General features: G+C 44.1%; 1 protein-coding gene across 1 annotated transcript in view; it reads left to right on the top strand.

Annotated features, from left to right (window-relative positions):
* Positions 1–2,715: 2,715 nt before the first annotated feature.
* Positions 2,716–26,001, top strand: part of Mcc (MCC regulator of WNT signaling pathway) — a 214,794-nt gene continuing 191,508 nt past the window's right edge. Inside the window, exon 1 of the mRNA XM_055622793.1 lies at positions 2,716–3,105. Coding sequence (XP_055478768.1) covers positions 3,049–3,105 — 57 coding nt within the window. The 5' untranslated portion in view covers positions 2,716–3,048. The remainder of the gene's footprint in view (positions 3,106–26,001) is intronic.

Genomic DNA, 26,001 nt, shown 5'->3' with positions numbered 1-26,001 from the left:
TAGCCCTTATGAGGTTCATATGTTTGAGTATTTTGGCCTCATTTGGTGGAACTCTTTGAAATGAATTAGGAGGTATGGCCTTGTAAGGTTGTCAGCTGAGGTAGGAAAGTCCAGACCAGGTACAGAAAACACCAAGAGCAAATGCCATAGGACATCCAAACAGAGTGGACTACAGTGTGTACCTGTAATCCCAGAAGTCAAGATACTCCAGCAGTAGGAGTGAGTTCAAGGCCAGCCTAGGCAGCACTGTGCCCGTATATGCTAGCAAGTTCCATCTGTCAGTTAAAGATGGACAGTGTGGTAGAACATGATGGAAAAATGTAATGGAAGAAGCTGGTAAAACTCTGTACAAAGAAGGTTCAGCAGGGCAGAGACAAGGTCTAACTCATATATTTTCATTTGTATCATTTACATTCTCAAAAGTAGTTGCTGTATTAATTTCTTTCCCATAAAATAAGACACCACAACCAAGGTAACTTATAAAAGAAAACATTTAATTGGGCTCACAGTGTCAGAGGGTTGGAGCCCATGGTGGGGAAGTAAAGGTGTGGCAGCAGGAACGGCTGAGAGCTCACATCTTGATCTACAAGCAGGAGAAAGAGAGCACTGGGAATGGCAGGAGTCTCGAAACCTCAACGCCTGACCACCTGACCCCAGTGACCAATGTTCAAAAAGATGGATTCCGGAGCTGAGAGTAGCCTAGTTGGTAGAGTGCTTGTTTGGAAGGAACAAGATTTGAAGTTTGGTCTCTCACCCAAGAAAGACGGCCAGGGTGTTGCATGCCTGTAATCTCAGCACTTGGGAGGCAGAAGGAGGAAAATTACAAATTTGAGGCCTATGTGGGTTTCATAAGGCTTTTCCCAAAATGACAAAAAAAAAAAAAAAGAAAAGAAAAGAAAAGAAAAGAAAAAGAAAAGAAAACAAAAAATAACACACCAAGAAAACTAGACTTGGAATATTCAATGTCTTAAACTTTCATATTAAGGAGTCTCAAACCAAAGTCCATGGAATAGTACAAATTCAGAAAACCCTGAAATCCGACATACTTTCACTCCTACCCACCTGGGTTAAAGGACAGTCAGGTAGGATGTGCTCCACCTGCTTTTCCACACATGGTGACTTCAGGCCATGTTTTATGTAAGTCAAGCGTCATGTTTTCCCAACCCCTACCCACATGGAAGGCGCTGCAGCCTGGCAATGCTCCAGAAAGAAAACTAACTCTACAACCTAGCACTGAGTCCATTAGGAAATGACTGAGCTAAACAGGAAGGGGAGGAGTCGGAAGACTATGCAAATATGTCCCCTTTGGTCCATCTTAAGACAAAAATAAACATCCTATTTGAGTTTTTAAAAATAGACTTTGGATTGGAACAATACAATGCCTTTTTTATAGAAGGCTTCAGGAAATGTCAAGGTCTGCCTAGACGAGGAGGAGATATTTTCTTCTCCTCGTGTGAAAAGAGACTGATGAGGTTTCTTTTATGTTTTTAAAAAAGATTTATGTAAATGAGTGCTCTATCTGCATGTACACCTGCCTGCCAGAAGAGGGCAGATTCCCGTACTTCCAGACAGTGCTCATAACCGCTGAGCCATCTCTCTAGCCCCGTATGAGGTTTCTTAAGCAGTCATGCAGACCCGCAGTTTTAAAGGATCGTTCACTTTTTGGTGCATCTCAGATTCAGCAGGACTTTATCACAGCAGCCCTCCTTTCACCTTTTTAAAAAAATCTTATTTTATTCAAACAGGGTCTCGTTAAGTTGCATAGGCTGGCCTTGAACTCACTGTGCAGCTGAGGCTGGCCTTGAACATGGGATTACAAACCTGGGTCACCACCCACCAGGCTTGGAAGACTTTTCACTTTATTTCGATAAGACCTCAGGCAGGCCCTCTTTCCCAGCTCACCCACCGGTGGGTGTATGAGAATTTCATCCTAAGGAAAGACTTAAAGACTGATGGGACATAACAGTCTTTTTGAGCTTTTCTAATTTTTACTACAAAATTCAGAAATAACCAGCCCAGCTCTGCCTAGATAACAATGGTTATTGATTTGTTCGTTTATTTATGGCTGGTCTTAATTTTTTAGCCCAGGATAGCCTCAAATTCCTAGTTCTCCTGCTCCTGGGAGGCGCTGGGATTTACACTACCAAGCTGGGTTGGGGCAGGGAGGTAGAGAGCACACGAAAGCGCTGCTATCTTAAAAATCTTTCAGGAGTTGGGCATGTTTTATCTTGGTTATGGACGTGTAGGAAAAGCACTCTGCCCTCGCCACAAGAAGTGGAAACCTAACTTGGACTAATCAGGGAAAATGACCGCCCCACACTCTTGTAAAATCTTAATGTACCGTGAGAACCACTCAGTGCCGGCGGACTTACGGTGTTCAGGTTTGCTTTGACCTTACTGAATCACGGAAAGCGGCTCCTAAGAGGGAAGGAATTTTTTTTTTTTTTTTTTTTTTTTCAATTTCCTGCACGATTACTCAGGTGGCTTTTCCTGTTTCTTCTCTCCCTTCTGGACCCGGGTCCTGTAATTACTATAGCAGAGACCTGGAAGGATGCCTGCTCTCCCGGCACGGTCTCCTCCTCTCCCTCCCCCACCCTTTCTCCTCCTGGCCCCGCCTCCGCCGCGCAGCCCTTAGCCAGCAGCTAGACAGCTGTGTTCAATCAGAAACCACTTACAACTCCAGACGATCCGAAGGGGGAAACTTCGGCGTGAAGCGCCGCTCGGCTCTGCTCTCTCCAGCTCCTTCCTCCGGGGAACCGGCGGCTCGGATCGTCCTCGCGCCGCCGCCCAGGCTCCTACCGGAGGGTAATGGGGATCTGCGTGGTACCGTAGGAGGGGCGAGGCGGCGCGGGGGGTGGCAGCGCCCGCTGGCCAGCCTCCCGACGATGGCTCGCTGCTGAAGATTGCAGCGGGACTCTCCGCGCATCCTTCCTGGGTGAAAATGGCTGTCTAGACTGAAATGTGCCGGCGGGGAGCAGGCTGTCCAGCCTAAGCCCAGCTCCTGGGCTCCGAGGTCTGGGGACGAGCACGGCGCTGGAAAGTGCAGGCATGAATTCTGGAGTTTCGGTGAAATACGGAAACGACTCCTCGGCGGAGCTGAGCGAGGTAAGGGGCTGCTAACGTCCGGAGCTCGGGTTTCGGTGCCTTGGCTTCCCGCATCGACACCAGTCCTTCCCTACCCCGCCCCGCGCGATTCCAGTCTGGAACGGCGCAACTGGAGATGGATGGATTTTCTGGATCTTGTTTTAACTTGTGCTACTCAGGGTCAGACCCGAGCTGGCTTGATTATTTCAGTCTGAACTGAGCGGCTTGGAAAACAAACAGCTCTCTCCCCGAGACACCTTTAGCGTTTTATTCCCAGGAGCCTGGACCCCGGTTCGGTCACTCCCTTCTCTGTTTATATGCTACATTCCTTGTGGCCGTCGGAACGCTGAGCTTAGAGCCTCAGCAACTAATTGGTGGAGCCAGGGCGTTGGTACTGGAGACCGGGAAGGGACGGATTACTAAACCTCTCACTTGGCTCCCACGTGTGCTGCGTTTGCTGGGGTTCAGGCGAGGTGGTCCCTTCCTGGGTAGAGAAGAATGCCCTGCTCCGGGGAGGGAGGAAGCACATCAAAGCGGCCTCAGAACTTTATTTCCTGCCAGGGTCTGGACTCCTGAGTCTTTGAGGCCACACTTGCAATTCCTGGGCTTACACTGAGGGGTTAGAGACCCGCTTTGAAATTCAAGCTGCATCAAACAGTTTGCAAATATGTAAGCAGTAGGTGCTCAAAGCCACGGTTTGGGGGTTATGGTTCTAGGGATGTCTGTAGTATATGGAACGTGGTGGGAAGCCCCCCAAAAACTAGTTGTTCCAGGGGATATGAGGTCAGTGTGCTGGCTTCGGGGCCCCTTGGGGTCCCTGTTAACATCTGGCCTGGGTATGGTTGCCCAGGTATCAAAAGTAACCTGTGCCGCTTAAAAGTTCGACTGAAGAGAGGAAGGGGGGAAAGAAGGAGAAAAACAAAAATGAGCGGGAAGCAGGCGTTGGTGATGTCAGGAGTGAAGGGACGATGAAAGGATGCCATGATTGCAGACGGACGGTTAACGAGGAAAATCCAGGGCTGGGTGAGTGAACCCTAGCGTGCTGTGGCAGTGACCACAGTGAGGGAATGACGATCCCTGCGTGGTGGCCCTGTGCACCTTCCCGCCGCGGTAGAGAGCAGCGTTTGGAGGTGTCAGCTGTAGGGAACAGAGACTTGTCCTAACCCCCGTGTTTAGGCTCCTGTGATGTGAAAGGCCGGAGAAAGGCTGAGTGAGGATGTAATTTTCAAATGGAAGTGAGAAGGGGAGGCATGAGGAACCAGGTGAGTTTTGCAAATTTTATATTTAGGGCAAAGTCTGAACCAGAATCCAGAGTCGTGCTTCATAACTAACCCATCAAGAAGCGTTTGTCTGATGTTCTAGGACTATTTAATAAACCAAAACCACTGACGGTTATCTCCTGGAGGAGAGTTTTTGACATCGCCCTTTATTCAGTCTTTCTAACGTATCAGCTTTAACTCTGTCACCTGGTGGTGCTTTGTTGCAAGGGCTAGAAGAGTGTAATGCAGCATAGAGGCGTGGTTTTACCTGAATAGCAGATGTGTGGCCAATGAGGGCATAGCTCCGAGAGTTTGGGCCACTGGGACTGGGAGATAGCTGCCAATTCTTGGCCTAGCTGTGTTAATTAATCCTTGTAAAGCTTGTGACTAAATGAGAGAATTAAGGGTTCTCTGTAGTCTTGCATTGGCTGGAAAAAAAAAAAATCACGTTTGAGATTACATGACATGTTCTTGTCCCTATGGAAACCATCAGCTTTGTTGCCAATAGTGTTCTCCTCATCAGTGTTTCTGCTCTTGTCCTCAAGATTTGTCCATTCAGCTTTTCACCTTCTTTAGAGCCAGTTCTGGTTTTCATGATTTAGTTATTCTTCTGTTCCCTTCCAGTCCTTCCCCCTCCTTCTACTGTCTGTGTTTCCCTGAAAGTTAGGTAGTTGCAATAGCCAATAGAGGAGATCAATTATCTTCACTTTTATACTTATTTAGAGACTTGGTAATGGGAGAAGAGGTATGTGGCTCATTCCTGTGAACCCTGAATGACCGTTCAATTTATCTGGATAATGACTTTGACAGTGATCCTTTCTATATCATCCATAGATCTAAGTACAGTTGTTTATTTATATTCACACTGAGTCTTTAGTATAGAGTTTCTTCTTCTTCTTTTTTTTTTTTTTTAACACTGGTTTTTCTTTGATGCATGCCCAAGCAACCCTTTCCCTCTTGGTAGTTGATGCCTCCTCACCTAGAAGCATGGCTAATAAAACACTCAGGGTCCCTTTTAGTATTCCTTATTACCCAGAAGCCTGGAAGCAGTCTGGAGGTCACTGAAGGGGTCAAATGCTGGGTCAGATGCCTGTTGTTCACCAGGCAATTCTGGAACAGGAAGGTCTTTGAAAGGACCACCATTGTCCCAGTGTCATCAACATGAGATGGCCTCGTCGATGTTCATTCATGAGCTTAACCCTTCTACAGGTGTCTTCTATCTATAGCCATAGGAGGCACTTTCCGACAATAATGTTGATAAGAGGGAGTGACTTAGTTTCTGGATGAAACCTGCTAACACCTTAGTGGGAGCTTTTCTTTGGTGACCAGTGGAGGTATTGCTGTCTGTCTATGGCTCTGGAGACAGCTGTGGGAGGATGGCTACCAGGGCCATGTGGTTGGGAGACCTAGGGCTGAATGGCCACCACTGATTGTTTTGCTCGTGTAAGGACTACGGTGGAAACAGGAAATTCCTCACCGTGTTCCTTTTGTCTGTTTAAATTGTTTTGTAATCCTTAAGTTTGAATCATAGCGTTTCAAGATCCTGTGAGTTGATTGTGGGAGAGTAAATTACTTCTATCTATGAACATTCAAGTATATTTTTATTTCCATTCCAAAATTCTCAAATCAAGTTTGAACTGAGAAAAGCAGTGGGAAGAATAAATGCAGAAAAATTTGGGAATCATAAATTGTCCATTTGTTTCCTTAGCTGTTCCCCATCACTGTGAAAGACTGGAGAATGTTTTTGTTTCCTTTATTGCGAGGTTGGTTAAGGAAGGATTTTTCAGCATCAACCAAATTAAAAATTAAGCGATGCTCTCTCAGTGCCACTTCCCCCACAATCAGGAAGCAGAATGGCCACACTTTCAGTAGCATTAAATTAGATTCTGCCGAATCTCATCAAGGGAAAACTTTGATATCTTCCACATTGGCCCGACGTTAGGCCAGCAGTTAGCTCTGAAAAACTTGTGGGGTGGGTAAGGAAGTGAACCTTGATTCACAACAAGACCTTCTGCCTGGCTCTTAGACCAATTCAGACTTCGGAAAGAAAATGTCTCAAGATGCAGCAGTATCGAGACACAACTTCAGTCATCCTAGAGGAATAGCCGTCTGCTTAGTCTGTCTGTCCGGTAGATTAATTGATTATTGATGTGGAAACAGCAAATTGTGTTTTGAAGTTTTCCATTTCCTGGTAAACCTTAAAACCTCTGGAGATGAAGAAATGTTATTCTCTTAAGGAATTTTCTGAAGCAATCAACTTTTATTCTTTGCAGTTTCAACATTACTCCAACAATGAATGGGCAGAGATTCTCCATCATTACTTCGCAAAGACTACTTGTTGCTGATAGTGATAGTCTTTCCATGTGTTTCTCTGAAGCTTCTTTCATTTGTTTGTCCACTCCAGCAGAGCAGAGACAACGTCCCAGCCCTTGTTCCTTTACTTGCTACACAACGTCTGAATGCCTGTTGCTTTATTGACACTAAATAAGAAGCTGAATTGCAAGGAAGTTGTTCCTTGCATAGATTAGTTTGTGTGTCCATGAGTATATAACCGTTTCATGGATATACTTATTCTTCTTCACAGATTAATTACATCACTTTTGCAAGCAGCTTGGAAGATTATCCAGTTTCCCCATGCTCTGTATTTTGTATTTCTCTGTCTTTATAGAATCACATGGCACTGTAATAAATTGCTAACTGCTGATCTTAGACCATAAACAACAGAACAGCAGTGCCAAGACATGATACAGAGTTCTGGCACATAGATGGTTGTCTTACAGGTGCTTGAATTTATGGGTACATACTGCTTTCGTCCCTGGAACTGAGGTTGGTTTGGTGGTACTGTACTTGTGTACAGATATATAATTGCAGACACAAGTATCAATAATATATATATATATATATATATATATATATATTTTTTTTTTTTTTTTTTAAATAGCAGTCTTATAGTTTTGCTGTTTGGCAGTGCCCAGTGTGGATTACTTGTAACTGTGGCCGGAGCAACGGGCTTAACCACATGGTTGACGACTGTTCTTGCCTCAGAGCTGACAAAGCAGCTCACTTCTCTTCCATATAGCTCTCTTTATCTGCTGCTCACGTTTTGCTTTTGTCATGGCAGGACTAGCTATAAGCCGCTAGGTTTCTTTCTTGGGAGGTGGGAGGGTGGGAGTGGTATGAGATAAGCTCTTGTGTAGCCCAGGCTAGCCTTGATCTTCCTGTGTAGCCTCTTGACCAGGGTTTTGTGCATTTGGGTTACAGCCCAGCCCTGCTGCCAGATGGCATAAACGTGGACTGACACTGGGACAAGGTTGCTTTTGTTGCTTGGAACAGCTGTGTGGCTAGCCCATAGTCACACAGTGAAAAAATGGATTCCACATCTTCTGGAGAGAAGTGACAGAGAACATATTCAATCTATTCCCGAGGCCACAAAATGACAGAGCCTTCTGGCCCAGGTCCCATAATCCCGATGTCTGGTAGCAGTTGCAACATTTTTGGTTTTAGTTTTTTCTTTCAGAGACTTGTAGTAACTAGCATTTTTCTAAGCACTGCCCAGACAACCTATATGCTGAATTGGGGCGGAAAAAAAAGTACAGACCCAGAAAATAAGATGGGGGTGGAGGGTCAGGCTGGTGAGATAGCTCAATGGAAAAAGTATTGATACTCAAACCTGATAACTGGAGCTCAGTCTCCAGAACCCACCATGGGATACTGACTCCTGAAAGTTGAAAGTTGTCCTCTTCCTTCTACACTTGGACACATACACAGAATCATACATCAACTTGAAAAATATGAAATCTTCCCAAGGCTGAACAGCCCTAGGACAAGGAAGCCTTAGCTTGCGCCTAGGCTGGCTTTCTCTAGAGCTGCACAATTCTACATTGCCTCCTCTCATTAGTTTCTTTTACAGCAGCGCTCAGCTTTTGATCACGTGTCCTGAGAAGGGAGCATTTTATTTAATAAACCTGTTTAACTTGATTTGTATTGTAATCCCTGAGCAATGCTCAGATATGTGTTTTTGATAACAAGGAAATGGATATGATTAGAATAAAGGACTATAGCTGCTACCATCAGCCTGCCAGGGGCTGAAGAATTCCAGGCATTGAGTTTCCAGAGTCTGAAAGCAGATGTGGTGATAAGACTGGAATGATCCTCATTTAGCAGAGGAGCTACAACTGCAGCCCGTGGCTCGCTGGCTGTGCACTCAGGCACCTGAGGTTTGCTGCTTTGCTGTTTGAGGTACGATCACCAGAATTAGTACTTTCCCCACCCCTGCAGGTGGACCTCTGGTTCCTATTATAATTACCAAATCACTGTGGGGCAAAGAGTGCTGAGGCTGGTGAGGTTGGCAGCTAAGGCTCTGTGTGGGCTAGTGTGTACTGTCACTGTGAGGCCAGGCATTAGACCCAGTGGACGAGAAGCAGCTGGAGCCAAAGACATGGTATCTGTGGCTAGAACCCAGTAGTTGTCAAAGTGACAGGAAAAAAGGAGAAGGGCGATAGAGAAATAGGGTGAGGTTGGCTGGTAACAGATCTGGCCAGTGATGGGTGATGTGGCAGGGAGACAGAGAGAGAGAGAGAGAAGGGGATAAATACAAGAGCTCTAGGCCCAGTGTGGGCTTGAAGCTTTTCATTTTTACCCAAGACTGTTTTAACCTTAAGGAAGTGCCTGAACAAGACTTGAGATGCCAGGTGTCTGAGCGTGTAGGCTTCCCTGGAGTAGAGACTGTCATAGGGCGATGCTTAAGAAATAAAGCCTTTGGTGCATGACGGTGCTTTCCCCAGTGCAACTCACAAGGAAGACTTCCTCCTAGGTGAGGAAGCAGCTGGAAGGCCTAATCCGAATCTAGAGCAAAAGCAGTCTGCTGGGGAACACATCCTAGAAAAGCAGGATTATGTGTTGTGTATTACTTATATTCTTGGAGAGGAGTTTGTGTTGGCAAGATTATATTGGACAATACTAAACATATGTAAGTGAATAAATAAACACTGAAAACTCTAGACTTGTGGGACACGGGTTATTTTCATGAGCGGATGTCACGATATATCATCTGTGGTCATCTTATTGAACCAAACCCCGCAGTGCTCTTTCATAGTCTAAAGAAAAGTTCCTCGGGTTGCACAAACAGGTTATATTAGCACAGCAAATATTGCCAGGCCACAGAGCTTCTCTGTCTTTCACTTGAATGTCCTTTTTCTGTTGCTGACCAGAAACAGCTAAAGTTATTACATAGGAGAAAGAGGACTCCTTTTGGAAGGCTTGCATCATCATAATGAGTGACTAAGGTTATATCTGTGCAAATCCTTCAAGATAGTGCTTAAGTCAGCAATGATGCTAAGCCTGGAGAAAGCTCCTTAGGAAAAAGATTCCAAAATTAGCAGCTATTGATTCACAAAGAGAGCTGTAGGACTGGCGCATTGACTTTGCAGTAAAAGCTGGGCCGGGCCGGTTAGGAAGCTTGTGTGTGGAAAGGCACTGGGTGCTTTGCTTGGCAGGATAGCGTGAGGCAGGTCCCTGGTCGTGAGATTTTATGGGTGTTTGGAATGTGTGGTGAGACAAATGAGCTAGAGCCCAGAAGTTCTCCTGCTTGATTCATGGTAAATAGAAACTTTGACGAAGCCCCACAGCGTGTGTGTGTCAGTTAACCTCAAGTGGATTTCGGGAATGAACTGGAGTAGTTAAAATGGGGAAGGGTGCCAACGTGGAGCAAGAGTGCCCTGCAATTAGGAAAGCAACAGCGTCTCTGGTTAGGTGACTGAGGAGAGTGGGAGTAATTGCTTGTCATTGCTTTCCTATGCATTTTACGAACCTGTTTGCAGAATAGTTGGTTTTCTTGAACTCTTTGTTCTCTTCCGTAACCTCCTATTGCCTCTTGAAGCTAGCTCTGTCTTGGCTCATGTGTTTTGTGAACACTTACCCATGTGTGTGTCTGCTTTCTTAGGGACACCATGAGATCTTTACCAGCCCATCCTAAATAAAATTGATCATTTTATTTTTAGCCTTTATTCAGTATATGAGGGAGAAGGATATGAACAGACTTCAAAGTTGCCTGTTTTGACTGAATCTCAGTTGTTTACTATGACAGGTGAGATGGACTGACTGCTTTTCTATTTTAGTTGAAGTATGCATTTGATGAAATTTTGTTTGGTCATTATATCTGTGGCTTACTATCTCTTCTCCACTCATTTATTCAATAAATATTGCATACCAGATGCTATCTGAGGTCTTTGGGTACAGCAAATACAAACTGATAGTCTGCTCTAAAGGACCTTGTATTAAGATGGGAGCCATACAATGTACATGGGCTGGTGTATACCCAAGTAATATATTCTGTGAAGAAAGAAGGAAGAGGAGGGATGCATTTTAGTGATCAGGGGGACATCTTTATTGGAGTCAGTGACTGAGATCTGAAAGGAGTGAGAAGCAGAGAGACAGAAAAATGGGGGCAGTTCCTTCAGACAGAGGCCAGAGTCTGCCTGATGAGTTTAAAGGGCATCAAGGTGATGGCACATGGAGCAAAGAGCATGGCAGGGGATGAGACCACAAATGGTATAAGGACAAAAGGACCATGGGAGGACCACAAATAGCACATGGAGACCACAAAATTTGTTCCCATTGTATCTCCCAGGGATTCTTAAACCCTGGGAAAGAGTAAGCTTGCAATCAGACAAAGGGGTGCTTCTGTTCCATGGATGCTGATATTTCCTACATTGTCTTATCCAAACCTTTTGAATGCCTAATGAGGAAACTGAGGCCTGAAGCTAGCTGGAAGAAGAGGCAGCAATATAGAAAGCTCTTTTTTGTTTGCTTAATATATAGGCTTTAATCTTTTTCTGCCTCACTTTTTAAGTGTATCACAGGGTGTCCCCACTATAGTGCATATTTTTAAAAAATTATTTATTTTTATTAATTACAGTTTATTCATTTTGTATCCCAACTGTAGCCCCCTTCCTCATCCCTTCCCATTCCTACCCTTTCTCCCTCATCTCCTCCCATGTCCCTCCCCCACATCCATTGATAGGGGAGGTCCTCCTCCCAATTCCCTCTGACCCTAGTCTATCAGGTCCCATCAGGACTGGCTGCATTATCTTTCCCTGTGGCCTGATAAGACTGCCCCCCCTCAGAGGGAAGTGATCAAAGAGCCAGCCACTGAGTTCATGTCAGAGACAGTCCCTGCTCCCCTCACTAGGGAACCCATAAAGTGCACATTTTATAATCTTTATTTTAAGAAGAGAATTTCTAATTCTTTGGTGAATCTTGTCTACCTATAACAGTTCCATAGCTCATACTACTACAATAATTAGAATTCATTTTTAGTTCTGGCTTTGGTTTGGGGTGTATTGTAACCTGCTTTCAGTGGTTTTTCCTGACACTGATTATTTGTTGTGCCTTAGCATCAGGTTGAGGAATCCAGAAGAGCAGCTGTGTTGTATTGAGGGTCTAGGGAAGTCGGCTGACTGTTCACTTGTTTGTCAGTTGCCTTCAAGCTTCTTAGCAGTGTGAGTGTGTGTGTGTGTGAGTGTGAGTGTGTGTGTGTGTGTGTGTGCGTGTTGGTAGTAATGATGATGATGATGATAAAATTCTTTATATACCCAGGGTATCCACTACTTTCGTTCGTGTCTGATCTAGTCTGCGTTGGTCTTTGTACAGTGTTCTGCCTTTGGTATTTCCTGATAGTGCAAGAGTGAGTGTAGAGTCAGGCCTGCAGAAGAATCACTTCTCTATAAAATACACCGTGTGTGTGTGCCTACGTCTCAAGGTCCTTGGGAGTGAATGTTGATGCATCTGGGGGCAAAAGAACCTTTCACAGATAGACACTCAACAGTCCTGTTTGGAGAGGGCAATCTCTAGCCACGTTAGGCAAACATAGAGTTAAGAATTCCAATCATGCCACGTGAAAAGTTGTGCTTTCCCACCTCATACTGTGCTTTCACAGTTGCTGGAGATGAATTCTGGCTTTAGCAAGAGGGGCCTGTGGAGGGTAGCCAGGAAGTCGAGGCTGGTCTGTTAGATTAGATAAAGGTTATTTTTAATTTCTTGGTGCTCAGAATCTAATCCTGGTTAAACCAAAATCAAATTTATTTCCATGCTTGGTGGGGAGCACTCTGATTAAGTGTTTGGCTGAGGACACAGCAGAACAGGAGGGTTCAGGATGGCTGTGCAATTGCTGATTGTTAAACAAGGCCCCAAGTGTGGGAAAAGAAAGGCTGAGTTGGAACCAGGGCAGGAGGATTTATTCCCAACATGGACTAGGTCCATTTAAAAATCAATTTTGGGATTCATTCATTATCATTCATTCTTTTGTTATGCCTTAAGACCTCTCTCTCTGTGTGTCTTCTATTCATCCCTCCCTCCCCTTTCTCTTTCTCTCAATCTCCCTCCCTCCTCTCTCACTCTTTTCCTATCCCTTCCTCCCTCCTTCCTCCCTTTCCTTTCCTCCCTGCTTACTCTGTCCCTCTTCTCTCCATCTCTCTCCTGTGAATGGGGCAGGTAGCTTCTTATTTGGGGCCCCTGAGCTGTTATGAAAATGCTTTCTGGACTTGTGTGTAATAACTGTGTAGGAAAATGTCTAATGCTGATAAAGCTGCCTTCAAACCCTCTAATTCCCTGAGTGTCAAAAGTTGGATGTTTTTCTTATTTGGCATTAAAATGTCTTCAGCTAGCAATAATGACATATAGGGCTAGGAGAGGTCTTTGATATCTCCAGTGGGTCCTGTTTCGCAGTTTGTCTCTCTAAAATCATGTTTATAGAGGTGTGGCCTCTGAAGTCACAGCCCTGCCACTTCCCAGCTAGTGATCTGTGAAAAGGTACCTTTCTGTGCTGTACGTTCCTTGTTAGAAAGTAGTGATAAATGTGCATAGCCCCTCCCCCACCACGAAGACTGGGGACACAACCCACCGTTTACCTCTGTGCAGTACTTCCTTAGTGGCAGCTCCTTCAGCTGTGGCCCTTTAACGATAATAACACAGCTCACTACCGTGCTGACTCCCACAGTAAGTGCCAAGCGGAGAAGTGCTTTCTAAACAGAGGCATTAGTAGCTGTAGCTGTGAGCACTGATGGAATTTAAGAGTAGTTCTTGGGTGTAGGCTAACATGTCATGAGAACAATGTCCAGGGATCCCAAGAGTCATTGCTTGCTGATGCTTTTCCTCTCTCAACATTCATGCCAGAAGTGCAGGGCCTGGAAAAACAGTCTTAGGTGAGTTTATTCTGTCCAAAGGATGCTAATGGATTTGACTTGTCTTTGGAAATAAAGGAGATTCTTCTTAAATAATGTTAATGAGCTAATAAATCTCCAGACTAACTGCTCTGAATTGGTTTACTTTGGTGTGTGTGTGTGCTCACTCTCGTGTACAGAGCAGAGGTTGACATCTGGTGTTTTTCTCTCACTCTCCACCATATTTTTGATACAAGATCTCTCTAGAGTTCACAGAGTTGGCTGGACTAGCAAGCCCTAGGGATCCTCCTGTGTCTGCTTATTCAGTGCTGGGATCATAGCTGTGCCCTGTGTACAGCTTCTTACATGGGAACAGCTGGGATCCAGACTCAGGGTTCTGTGTTCACATGGCTAGCACCTCACGACTGAGCCATCGCCCTGACCCCTAAAGTTTTATTTTGAATTTGTTCTAATTGTGCCCTATCTATAGTGTTGTCAGTTACTTTTGCGTGCAGAAACTGAGCTTGGAAACACAGCAAGGGCGAAGGAAAGCGTGACAGGCTACTGTTTGCATGGGCAAATGGCTTCAGCTGGTGAATTCCCCTGCAAGTTGCAGGATATAGCAGTGTGGGTGGGACAACTTTGCTTTGGATGACAATAGTCGCAGGAGGACAGACATCTGGAGGTCAGAAAGCAGCCTGGTTAAGGGATTAGAGAGGATTTGGGTGTTCCCTTCAGCCATAATGATCTCTTACTCTGTGTACCTGGGTTTTGGCTGAAGATCAGAGGGGAAGGAGTGCTGTATACTGAGCTGGCGTTTTGAAGCTCGTGAGGAGTTTACCCTGTTTGCTGACAAAGAACCTCAAGTGGGTTGAGACAGACCCTGACCGAAGTCCTAACTCTAAGCCTTGGGTACCCGTGTCTTTAACCTGATTTCTCAGTGCAGACTCTCTCTGTCAAATGTTTCCATTTCTATGACACAAATTGCTTACCTCCTAGGACTGTATAACATGATCTGTTTGCCTGTTTACCCACCTTGGAACATCTCCAAAGAGCTTCTAGTTGGGGGTGATTAATGAGTGGGAAAAAAAAATGCTTTCTCCTCAGAGCACTTTTGCAGTCCAAACGACCAGATATATAATAGTTAAGAATGATAAAAAGTGAAATATGAGACGAGACAGATGGATAGAAAGGGCTCACACAGGGCAGCTGCTCACACCGTCAGCAGTGGTGTGCCGCCCATGCTGCTTTCCGGGTTCTCTGTCCACCAAAAGAAGATCCTAGCTGCACTAGAGTATCCCGCACGACTGAGTGTGGCTCTAGGTATTCTCTCAGGAAGACAAGAGCAGGGTCTAATCCTGGGCTGCCAGAACATCCTCAGGAGCTGGGAATGTTGCACTCTGGCAAAATTAATAAATGGGCAGCCCTTACTTAAAGCCATTTCACTCATCGTGGTACAAAGGCGAGTGAGTGGACACTGTACTGTACGTTTCGATCTTCTCCTTGGCTGCCGCAGTACAGTCCATTCTACTCTTTCGATGCTAGGCAGCAGCAAAGCCGTGGCTTCCAGTCAGCCATGAGACCGTGAGGGTGACCGACAGGCAGTGTAGTCTACAGTGTCCTCTGCTGCTAGGCTCTACTATTTTAAGTAAGGTGGACTGAGCGTGTGTTAGCTGACAGAATTGTCAACAACGTCAGTTTATTGAGAATGTAACTCGTGATATGTCGAGGGCATCTACACTGATATGATGCTGAAATACTTCCAGTGGATCAGTACGATAGAAAATTATTTCGCCGCATCATGTAGGTATTCCCTCCCTTCATTTGAAGAGCTAAATACAAGGTATGGGGAGATGTCCCATTGGGTAGGGTCCTTGCTTTGCAAGTCTGATGACCTGGGTTCGAATCCCCAGCACCCATGTAAAAAGCTCGGCATGGTAGTACACACCTGTAATCCCAGTGTTGAGAAGAAGATAGAGACAAGAGGATCTTTGGGGCTTACAAGCCAGCTAGTCCAGCCAAATCGGTGAGCTGCAGCTTCAGTAAGGGACCTTCTCTCAAAAAATAAATTGAAGAACAATTGATGAAAACACCTGACATTGGCTTCACATGTACGTGAACACACGTGTACACATTCACACAGCTGAATCTATACTTTTAGAAACACGTTGCCTTTCATGCAACAAAACCCTGGTTGTTTGATGGTCCAAAACAACAGTTCTGATTAGTGTTACTAAATATGCATATTGTCCATTGATACTCTGGTTAATGCAAAGAAAGATTGTTAGAATTCATGAGACTGGCAACCTAGTGCTTTTAATCTTATAAAAGCCTCTTTGCACATTAAAAAAGAATCTGTGGTGTTTAAGGTTGGGGCCTTGTTTCCAGCTGAAGGTCCAGGGAATTATTCTCCATAACAATATTTTATATATAATACTGTCCTGTGTGGAAAAATAAAAAGCCTTTCTCATATAGAGGAAACTTCACATAGCAGCTAAAATTCATTTGGAACTGACAGAAATATGTTAATTGCTTTTCTTGGGTGAATGATTCTTAATCCAGTAGGAATGATAGAGTTAAAAATCACTGTTTGAGTTTTTAAAATGTCAGTTCACTGCACTTTCATGGAGGTCATAAGGTATTCCAATCGAGTGTGGGTGATTGGGCAGAGTCCATTCAAAAATATCATACATTCATATTCCCCAGCAGTAAAAGTAACTCTTTAAGCAACCAGACCGTGCTGTGATGATCAGAGTGTCTGGGGTTGTTTCACTTCTGGGCTGCATAGCGAAAACTACACAGGTTTTGCATGTATTTTACCATTGAGCTGTTCCTCTGGTCCAGCGGTTCTCAATCTTCCTTAATGTTGCAACCTTTGGATTCAGTTCCTCATGGTGTGGTCACCCCCAACCAGCTACTTCATAACTGTAATTTTGCTATTGTTAAGAATCATAATGTAAACATCTGTGTTTTCTGATGGTCTTAGGTGACCCCTGTGGAAGGGTCATTCACCCCACCCCCACAGGTGGAGAACCTCTGCTCTGTTCTCTCCCAACATTGTATTATAAATTTCTGGACAGCGCTAGCTAGACTCTAGAGTAGTGAAAATTGTAATGCTTAGGAATACATTGGGGGTCTTGTTTTGTCACTTCCCCTTTCATTACCTCTGACTGTGAGTTGCATGACCTTGTGTCCATACTGTTGACATATATATTCTGGCCACTAGTCACCATTAAGTTGTAGCATCCAACCATCTCATCTAATGTCAGTACCCTCAAGGTACTGTCTTGACTGTCTCTGGACCCTGTAAAGTCATATTTGCTTCTTTTACTAGTTATTTTATTCATAACCACAACCATGGGCTGTAGAGCTTGATGTTAAGTCCTAGTTTCCTTGAAAAGATTCTCTGGTATTCCCATCTCATGTAGGTTTAGCCCCTTTCCAATACACCCACTGGCTTAGGCATCACTATTCCTGGCAGTTAATACACTAACCGTGCCTGCTGCATTTTATGTCCTTTCAGAGTGGCCATTAATCACTCGTGATCCTTTGAGTTTTTATCTTACTTTTGTCCCATGAGACAAGGCAGTGAAGGATGGAAGCTCACACTAGGATCTTGCTCCTGGTTCTGTATGCAGTAGGTGTCAAGGTCAGGTTCGAACTGGAGCCTCATTCTGCCTGCTGTTTGCACTAAATGTGTCGCTTTCTCATTCATAATCATGGCTTTTAGGGCTGACATCTGTAAGACCCAGGGTTTTGTTCATGGCTTGCTAGGTTGAAGTGGATTTACAGGCGTCTAAGATTTGAGATCTCTTTGTAGAAACCAGTCTGTGGGGAACTGAGTCTGGATTTGGGCATGCTGGATTGGAGGTGACTGGCGGACATCTAAGAGAAGATGTTAGGTGAGACAGAGTCTAGGATCGATCGGGGAGTCTTTGGTTTCCATCGCTCTTCATTCACAATGCAGGTGGCTGATGAATGAGGCTGTTCCATAGCCTATCAACACAGTGGATGCCTTTTTTTCCCTGCCAACTAGTTGGTACAGTGTGGACTCACATGTAGGTCAGAGCGCCACAGCCTTCATCCATGTATAATAAACGTGCACTTATGTCTCAGAATCGGCCTTCAAAGCAGGGTATTTTGTAAAACCATGGTTCTCTAATAATCATTTTAAATAAAAATCTGATTAGTTTATCACACTGTATGAATAGGTACACCTTTGGCTCAAAGAAGTGGCGGAAAGGAATAAGTTAAGCAGGTGTAAGTCATGTTTATGAAACTTGGAAAAATAGATGGGTAAATAGTCTTGAGAGCCCACTATCAGGTAACACGCCAGTATGCTCTCTTAATAAATATTACTGTAAAGGCTTTATATTGAAATCTTACATATTACATTCTGTGTTTCTTCATGTTTTTCTTCTTGTTTTTTTTTAAAAGTACAGATTTTAAGTTTTAAATCTTACTTACCACATATTTAATTCCCTGTTGAATAAGTATATTGCTTTACAATCTATCTATAAATGATACAGCTGTGTGACTTTCTGTTCTTTTAAATTCCTCTTTTATTAGTAGGGGATACACTGAACCATACCCCTCCCTCTCCACTCCTCCCCAGTGAGTGCCTGGACAGTATTGGCGTATACTGTGCTTATACCTGCAACTGTGTATAACTTATCGATTAATAATAGTAACTAATATTAAAATCAAGCAGTAAAGGCCAGGAGCAGTGGTGCATGCTTTAACCCCAGCACCTGGGAGGCAGAGACAGGCATATCTCTGTGAGTTTAAGACCAGCTGGGTCTACAGAGTAGCACCAGGACAGGGAAGGCTACACAGAGAAGCCCTGTCTCAAAAAAAAAAAAAAAAATTGAGAGTATATTGTAATAAAAGTTACCCATCTTATGTATCATTTACTTCTGGAAATTTTCCATTTAATATTGTAAAAAAATTAAATTTCATTTATTTTGGGTGCATGTGTGTGGGTGCACACAAGGAAGGAAGTCAGAGGACAGTTTTCAAGAATCGACCGTCTACCCTACTGTGGCTCTCAGGGACTGAACTTAAGTCCTCAGACTTGGCAGCAGGCTCGCTACCCACTGAGCTGGCCATCTTGCCAGGTCCACCAACCAATAGTTTTGAACTATAGTTGGATAGAGGTAGCAAACTTCATGAAGCAAAGCTGTGGAAAGAGGCAAACTGTATCTTTAAGGGAAGATAAGAGGGAGGCCTGAGAGAGGCATGGGGGAAAGTAGGGGCTAGACTGAATCAGGAGAATGTGCTTAAATGAAGCTGCCGAGGAGTGTATTGTTCAGAGTTAGCCTCTGATCTCACAGAGTTAAAAACAAGGATACCTTGAGGCCCCGAGGTGGTCTTCGTAAAGAAATCTAAAGACTATACAGATCAGATTTTTTTTTTTTAAAGACTAAACAACAAGCTATATAATAAATTGGAACCATCTGCTCCTCTGCTCAGGCCTGCTTACCTTAGCTTGTGCCTGCTGTTGAAGAATGCCTTTCAAATGGTGAGTGAGTGTTGCAGGTGTGAGGAAGCAGCTGTAGCAGAGTGCAGAGACTGCCAAGGCCAGGCAGTGGCTTCAGACTCATCCTGGGTTGCTGGGCCAGCTCCCATCCTGATTGTCCACAGGGACCAGAGTGACCATGGCTGCTGTGGCCTTGACATTCTGATCCATGGAATATGAGGCAGCGGTGGGGTGGGTGTTCCAGGGGGCATGAGTTTAAACTACAGAGAGAAACTAATTTTAGAATGATGTTTTGAAAAAGTATTTTCCTCAAATATCTTATAATATGACTCTCTTCTTACATACAACTGTCTGCAGGTGAACTAATGATACTCTGCTTCTGCAGATTCTTCTGTGGACCAATCTCTCTCTCTCCTCTCTCTCTCTCTCTCTCTCTCTGTGTGTGTGTGTGTGTGTGTGTGTGTGTGTTGTGTCTGTGGCCTTGCACATCTAAGTCTGTTAAAAATGAAAATATTCTAAAGACACAAGAGTACCTCAGTCTGATCTTCAGCCCACTGAAACAATGGATCCCAAAAGAAGTGGAATTTCCCTAGGAATCCTGCTGAGAGGAGGAGAAGGTAACCAGCAAGGCTAGGACCCTGTTTCCCACAGAGACTTAACAGGGTCCTGACAACTTCTGGGCCACCTTATGGAAGGGACTGAAGCCCAGACAATGCTGGGTCAGTGGTGGGCGGAACCACACCTTGACAAGGGCTGCTATTTAAACTTTGATCTCAGTTCAGGACCTCAAAGAGGACTGGAGAAGGAGGAGTTTTTAATGGATCTCTTTGTCCCTCTTCCCAATGTGGCCACATTGGAAAAAAAAAATCCCCCCCCTTTACATTTTGCCTTTTTAATGGCTTATTGAGGAAATGTGGCTGGACCTGGCTTGGGGCGTAGGCTGTGCCCCCCAAGTTTTGCAACAGTAACACTGAGCTCCAACTCCAGCCCCTGTGGACCACTCTAAGATCCCTGGAGCACGGTGAAGGCTTTCCTGAGCACAGGGGCTGCTGAGTTTTATGCCAGTGTGTCTCTACTTTAGTGGTGACTTCTCGTAAATAGCAAGAAGATTATCACTTGGAAGTCCCTAAATTGAACTGTTTCCTGAGCACAAATCTACAGTTACAGGGCTGACTTAATTTTTGTTTAAAGTGGATATTACCAAAATGCTAATCTAAAACATTTAACCCACTGATTTGGCAAACCATGCCATGTAATCAAGTGAACCAGGGGATAAGGCTAACTATTTTTGAGGCAGAATGGAAGAGGGTCTGTTGCAACCTCTCTTCCTCCCTCCCTGCCCCCCCCCCCTTTGGCGTTTTTGACACTCCCCCCACCTCCATCCTGTCCCCCTTTTAGGAGCTCATTAATCCATTAGCCTCCTCTGGATGGTCTCCTGTTTGCAGCTCTAGTGGGCAGGGTAGTCTTGAGTTTTTGCTGCTTTCCGGAAGTGAGGGAAAGTTCTGCAAGCTGTGTGAGTGAAGCCATCTGCAAGCTGGCCTTGTTTTTCTCTGTTCTCATTTCTCTGGCATGTTGAATGCCAGGCTGGAAACCCAGGAGTGGCACAGAAGCTGTCAGAGCCTGGCTTACTAGCTAGAAATGCCATTCAGCAAAAACTTTTCTCATGTATAAGGTATAACATTCATTCAGAAATGAGTACTTATAAAAGTGGAAAAAGTAGATGGTGGGAACTTGGATGATGAAAGCCTTGATGATTCTAGTGTAGTGTGGAATGAGGGCCATCAATGAGGATGCTAGTACAAGACCATTTGAATGCTGGGAAATAATTTGCAGAGTGCTAGTCTGGCTTCAATTTCATTAGCTTTCAAAGTATTTTTAGTCCAAATTAAATTATCTGAGCTCAATACAGATGCTTCCCTACTGGTCTCTTTTCCTTCCTGGCGAACCAAGCGACATAGAGGGAGGAACGCCAGTCTCTGAAGCTTGTATTCAGAATCCTGCTTCACTCTACTACTGCTTGCTGCGACAGTTCTAAGGTGTCCTGGGATGTGAGTTCTGTGTTTAGTCTGCCAGAAGTAAATCCCTGTTTTGTTGGCACTCTTTTCTAGGAGGTACCGCCCAGCTTCATACAGGCGGCTGTTGGTGAGCATTGTTCAGCAATGTGTGAGCGGAGGTAACTTCCCATAGATATCTTTCATAGATACACACAAGCCCCAAGAGGAGCCCATAATTAGGGTAAAATTAGGATTATAACATGGCTGGCAGGCCTGGGAGGCAGAAGGAGAGTGTATTTTGTGCCGGAGGAGCTTCAGAGCTTATCCTGAATGATGCCAGCCACTGTTTGCACAGCCATCATTTGCACACAGCTTATTATGAACAAGGAGATTCCTGCTTTTTGTTATCATGGACATTTGCAGAGTGTTATTTATCTTTTCCTTGGTTAATACAATTTGATCATGAAAACGTCCTTTTTTGTTGTTATTCCTTGCAGCTGGTTTTGCTCAACACCCCTAAGTATTGCCTTGCACACTTTTTTTTTTTGAAACTCATGTTGGGTTTCATGTGCGCATGCTCGCTTATGTATGATTTAATGTGGCTATGCCTTGTTTTTTTTTTTTTTTTCTTATAGAAATAAGCTTCATTACATTAAGTAATGAATACAAAGGTGCAACAGTTTCAGTCGTTTTCTTCCAGATGTTGTGATCAGCTCACAGTAAACATGGAACTGAGATCTATAGTCTCAGGATGGGCATTTGCAGGGCATGTGGTAGATTGGGTAGATTGCTCTTTCTTCCATCTTTATAACCTGTGCATTCAGTAATGCGAATACTTAAGCAGAGAAGCTCCATGAAACAGAGTCTGCGCTGTACATAGGTGGGCCAGCCACTACGCCAAGTGCTGTGGTTTACACACACGTCCTCAGAGGCAGATAAGTTCATGGAAAGGAAGTCAACTGGGGTGATGCCAATGGAAAATGTACCCAAAAGGAGATTAGCCAATGGAAAATGTATCCAAAGGGAGTTTAAAGGGGACACTGGTATTTGGGAACAAACAATAGCTTGCTGTGAAGTGGCTTCACAAATGTCTTTCAAATGCTTGGAAAGAAAAGAGCTGGGTCATTCCTTACTACTTAAAATACTCATCGTCAATAACTGCAAAATGCCTTCCTGATCTTTTGAGTGTGGGGTCAGAGCTTAATGATCGCATATAAAAACGATCTCATCTTCATGGGGTAGCAGGATGCGCCTTCATAACTGGCATTACATTGTGTTTCAGCCAAGCGCTCCCAAAACTTTGGGCATGAATGATGCCTCGTTTTACCCTCTCCATGGCACTCTTGCTCTCTGTGTATATGGGTCTGATCTCTTTCCCCAACTCTTCACTGATGGCCAGCAGCTCTGCATATTGACTGGCTATTTCCAGTTCCCTGGGTGTAGCCCCTCGACGGAGGCCCGTGATAACTCAGCAGTTGCCAACATTGAAATGAGGTCACTATGCTAGTAAAAGGTGAGTGAACATTTCCGACATTGAGGGGGGTGGCCTGTGCCTTGTTTACTCTTGTTCACATTTTCTTTCCCTCCCCTACAGCCTTAGCATTTTCAGTAGTTGGGGGTGGCTGGTACTTTGTGTTCTGCTCTGTCATACTTAATACAGTGCCAGAAATCAAAGAAAACCAAATTGAGAACAATGCTACCATATAGGAGGTATGACACAGGATAAAGCAAAGAATCTACGGCTGCCATCTTTATAGAACATCCGCTAAGATCTTGGCTCTCATCTGTGAACGCCTGCTCTACATGTGGCTGTTAGAAACCCTTGAACACGTGGCGCTCTGCTGACGTACTCTATATTGGAGATGATCCTTTATGGGACACTGGGGCTTTGCCTGCTGGAAGGGGAAAGGACTTAGGTTCTCGGTATTCCCACCATTTGTAGGTACCGCACAATGACTCTGTAATTGGCAATGAGTTGTGGTCCTCCTTTGAAGGAATTTTTGTTTTCCTTCCCACTCCAAAAACTTCTCTAGTGCCTTTCAGCACAGGATGCCACGACAAAGCAGATTTGGAGATTTCTTTTCCTTTCTTATTCTCATAGAGCTAGTAGCTCTCTTTATCCATTCACTAATATTTCCACAACAGTGGAACAGTAGCAATAAGCAGCAACAACTTGGTTCCCAACTTCTTGCTCCATGTCTACAGTTGCTATGCTTAATGGCCTCAAGAATGGGCAACACCTGATTTGTGTGTGTGTGTGTGTGTGTGTGTGTGTGTGATTCTGTGCCGCCTACACACTGGAGTGGTTTTACTAGCTTGAAATTGAAAATTCAGATGAAGGGAAACAAAGTAAAAGCAGCCACATCCGATATGATGAAGTAATTCCCAAGCCCTGGTTCACAGAAGTGTCTCAGCATTCTGAGCTTTATCGCGTTGTCGCTTTAAAAAGACTCATTACTGTATCTTGTGGACAGAATGGGCTCATAAATCTGAAAAAGCTAATTATGTTTTGTTACTGGTGTTGTCTGCATCCTGATGAGCTGCCTCCTGTTTTTAGGTTAGCTGTTGGAAAGGGGATACGTATCACCGTGGACAAGTGAGTCCTGGTAATTGCAAATCACTGAGAAAGGAATAATGACATTTTGTCATTAAAGGGGTTTTCTACCTCTTGGTTATGCTAAAATGAGCATGAGAGAGTCCAATTTGAGATCAAAGAGGGTAATTATACTGCTTCTTTATCATTTATGTAAATCTGTTGGGGAAAGGAGAAGGCTGAAGCATGTTAACCTGATAAGATGTGAAGCGTATTCTCTCTCTGTCTCTCTCTTTCTCTCTGTGTATGTGTATTTTAAGATTAAAATAGTAGCTACATAGTATTTATATAGATGATCATATACTTAGAAATCACAAACAGAACAAATAAGGTCATGCCATTGGGTCTCGTTTGATAAAGAGTTTGAAGCAGGGATTTAAATAACTTGTCCAAAAGTCACAGCATAAACAGCAGAGCCTCCGATAACTAACTTTGCATTTCCTTTTTGGTACTAACTAAAACCATGACAACAAAAATTAAAAAGCAAATACAAACAAGCTAAGGATAAGCAGCCTCTAATTAAAAAAAAAAAAAGTATTACATTTTTGTATGCATGCAAGTACACAGTTGCCAAGGTGTGGTTGTGTGTGTGTGTGTGTGTGTGTGTGTGTGTGAGTGTGTGAAGGTCAGAGGACACCTCATAGGAGTCAGTTCTCTCTTCCTGTCATGTGGATGCATGGGATTGAACTTTGTTCCTCAGGATTGGCTGTAAGCCCCTTTTCCCGTTGAGCCATCCCTCAGCCAAACGAACTGTCATTTTTAATGTGGAAAACTGTGGTGAAAGTATTTTTGTTAAGTTAATCAGTGGTCTTTGATTACACAAGCATTCCTCTTCAAGTTTCTGTTGAAGTAACCAACAATCAACTGCCCCAGGGTTCTGGAATTAAAGGCTGCATTTCTCTGAGCAGATGAGGCTTGTGGGCCAGCCATTGCTTCCTCAGTACTAAGTTTGTTTCTAATTTCTCAGTAGGAAACTTCACCAAAGCAGGGAAACCGAACTTAGGAAACTTTTCTTGGGCCTGGAGAGATGGCTTAGCAGATAAGAGTCGCTTACTGCTCTTCCAGAGGCTTCAGTTCTCAAACCCAAATCAGGCAGCTCATACCTGCTTGTAACCCAAGTTCTGGGGATCTGACACCCTCTGCTTCCCGTGGCTCTTAAACGTGTGTTGGTGGACACACACATGCGCAATCAACCTTTTGCAAAAGGAAAATGTGTCTCTCCCCACCCCGCCCCATTCTTTTTAATTTGTTGTAGTGATGAGCAATATCTCGTATCTGAGATATTAAGCTACTGAGCTGTATCTCGTCCATTTCACCCACCCTCCCCCAATCCCTCCACTTCTCCTTACTTTGGGGTGTGATCTCACTTGGCCTCAAACTCAGTTTCTCTGTGTAGCCATGGGGGGGTCCTAGACTTTGCCATCTTCTCATCTCAGTTATAGGTTATAGCTGCGCTGGGGTTATAAGTGTGTTCCGCTGGGCCCCACTGTCTATCATCTTTCAACACAGAGGCCTTGTAACCATCCATATTCTTACCTAATCTTGTAAGCTAAAGGCTTACGAAGAACCTTGTATCCAAAAATATTAAAGCATTTTTACATGCCACTGTGTGAAATAAAGGGAGTCAAGCAGGCAAAAATGGGGCGAGTGGGGAGGGGGGATGAAAGGGTAGTCTGAGAGCTTTTTAATCACAGGAGCCTTTAGAATTTTATTTTCTTTAGCCTTTATTTTGTACGATTCTCCTTTCTTATAAACACTTGAAGGAATTTGATGTGTGTTCACGTGTCAAAAGTTTGATTAGCAAGTAGCAGAGGCTATCCACTCAGATCAGCATTTGCTCCCTGCCTCCCCATCATGTTAGGAGGCTAAGTGAACTCCTCTTCAGATGGGCTGGCGTCAGTGGTCATTATCCACAGATAACAGTGGTGTTACTGTTCACTTGCTCCACGCATACACATGCTTGCACACACATGCACGTATGCCAGAGGACAACTTTTGGTAGATGGTTCTCTGCTTCTGGTGATCAAACTTAGGTCATCAGAATTGGTGGTAAACCATCTATGTCAGCTAAGCTTTTTGCCAGCCTATTTAATTTTCTTGAAAAATGTTTTGTCATAACTGAACCCTAAGAACCACTATATCTGAAAACACATAATCTTAAAGAAAGGATGTGATGAAATTGCTGAAGAAAATTCTGAAAAAAAATTTTCTCTTGGATACATCTCATATAGAGGTGATCAAAGCACCTAGCTCCTGGGGTCCCTGTGGAGCTCTCCTCTCATTTAACATCAGACAACTTGTTGTGAATGAAAGTGAACTGGGTCCCTTAGCTCATTCTTCTGTGTCTTCCTCTGGATGCTTTTTATGCTCATTTCCTTTTTTGGGGGGAGCTTTACAGTTAAGTTTCTTAGGTTTCATACATTTCAAAATTTCA

The sequence above is a fragment of the Psammomys obesus genome, unplaced genomic scaffold, assembly GCF_907164565.1.
Source record: "Psammomys obesus unplaced genomic scaffold, mPsaObe1.curated_primary_1811, whole genome shotgun sequence".
NCBI classification, from domain to species: Eukaryota; Metazoa; Chordata; class Mammalia; order Rodentia; family Muridae; genus Psammomys; species Psammomys obesus.
Note: the sequence above shows the minus strand (reverse complement) of the source record. Positions and strands in the feature narration are given on the sequence as shown.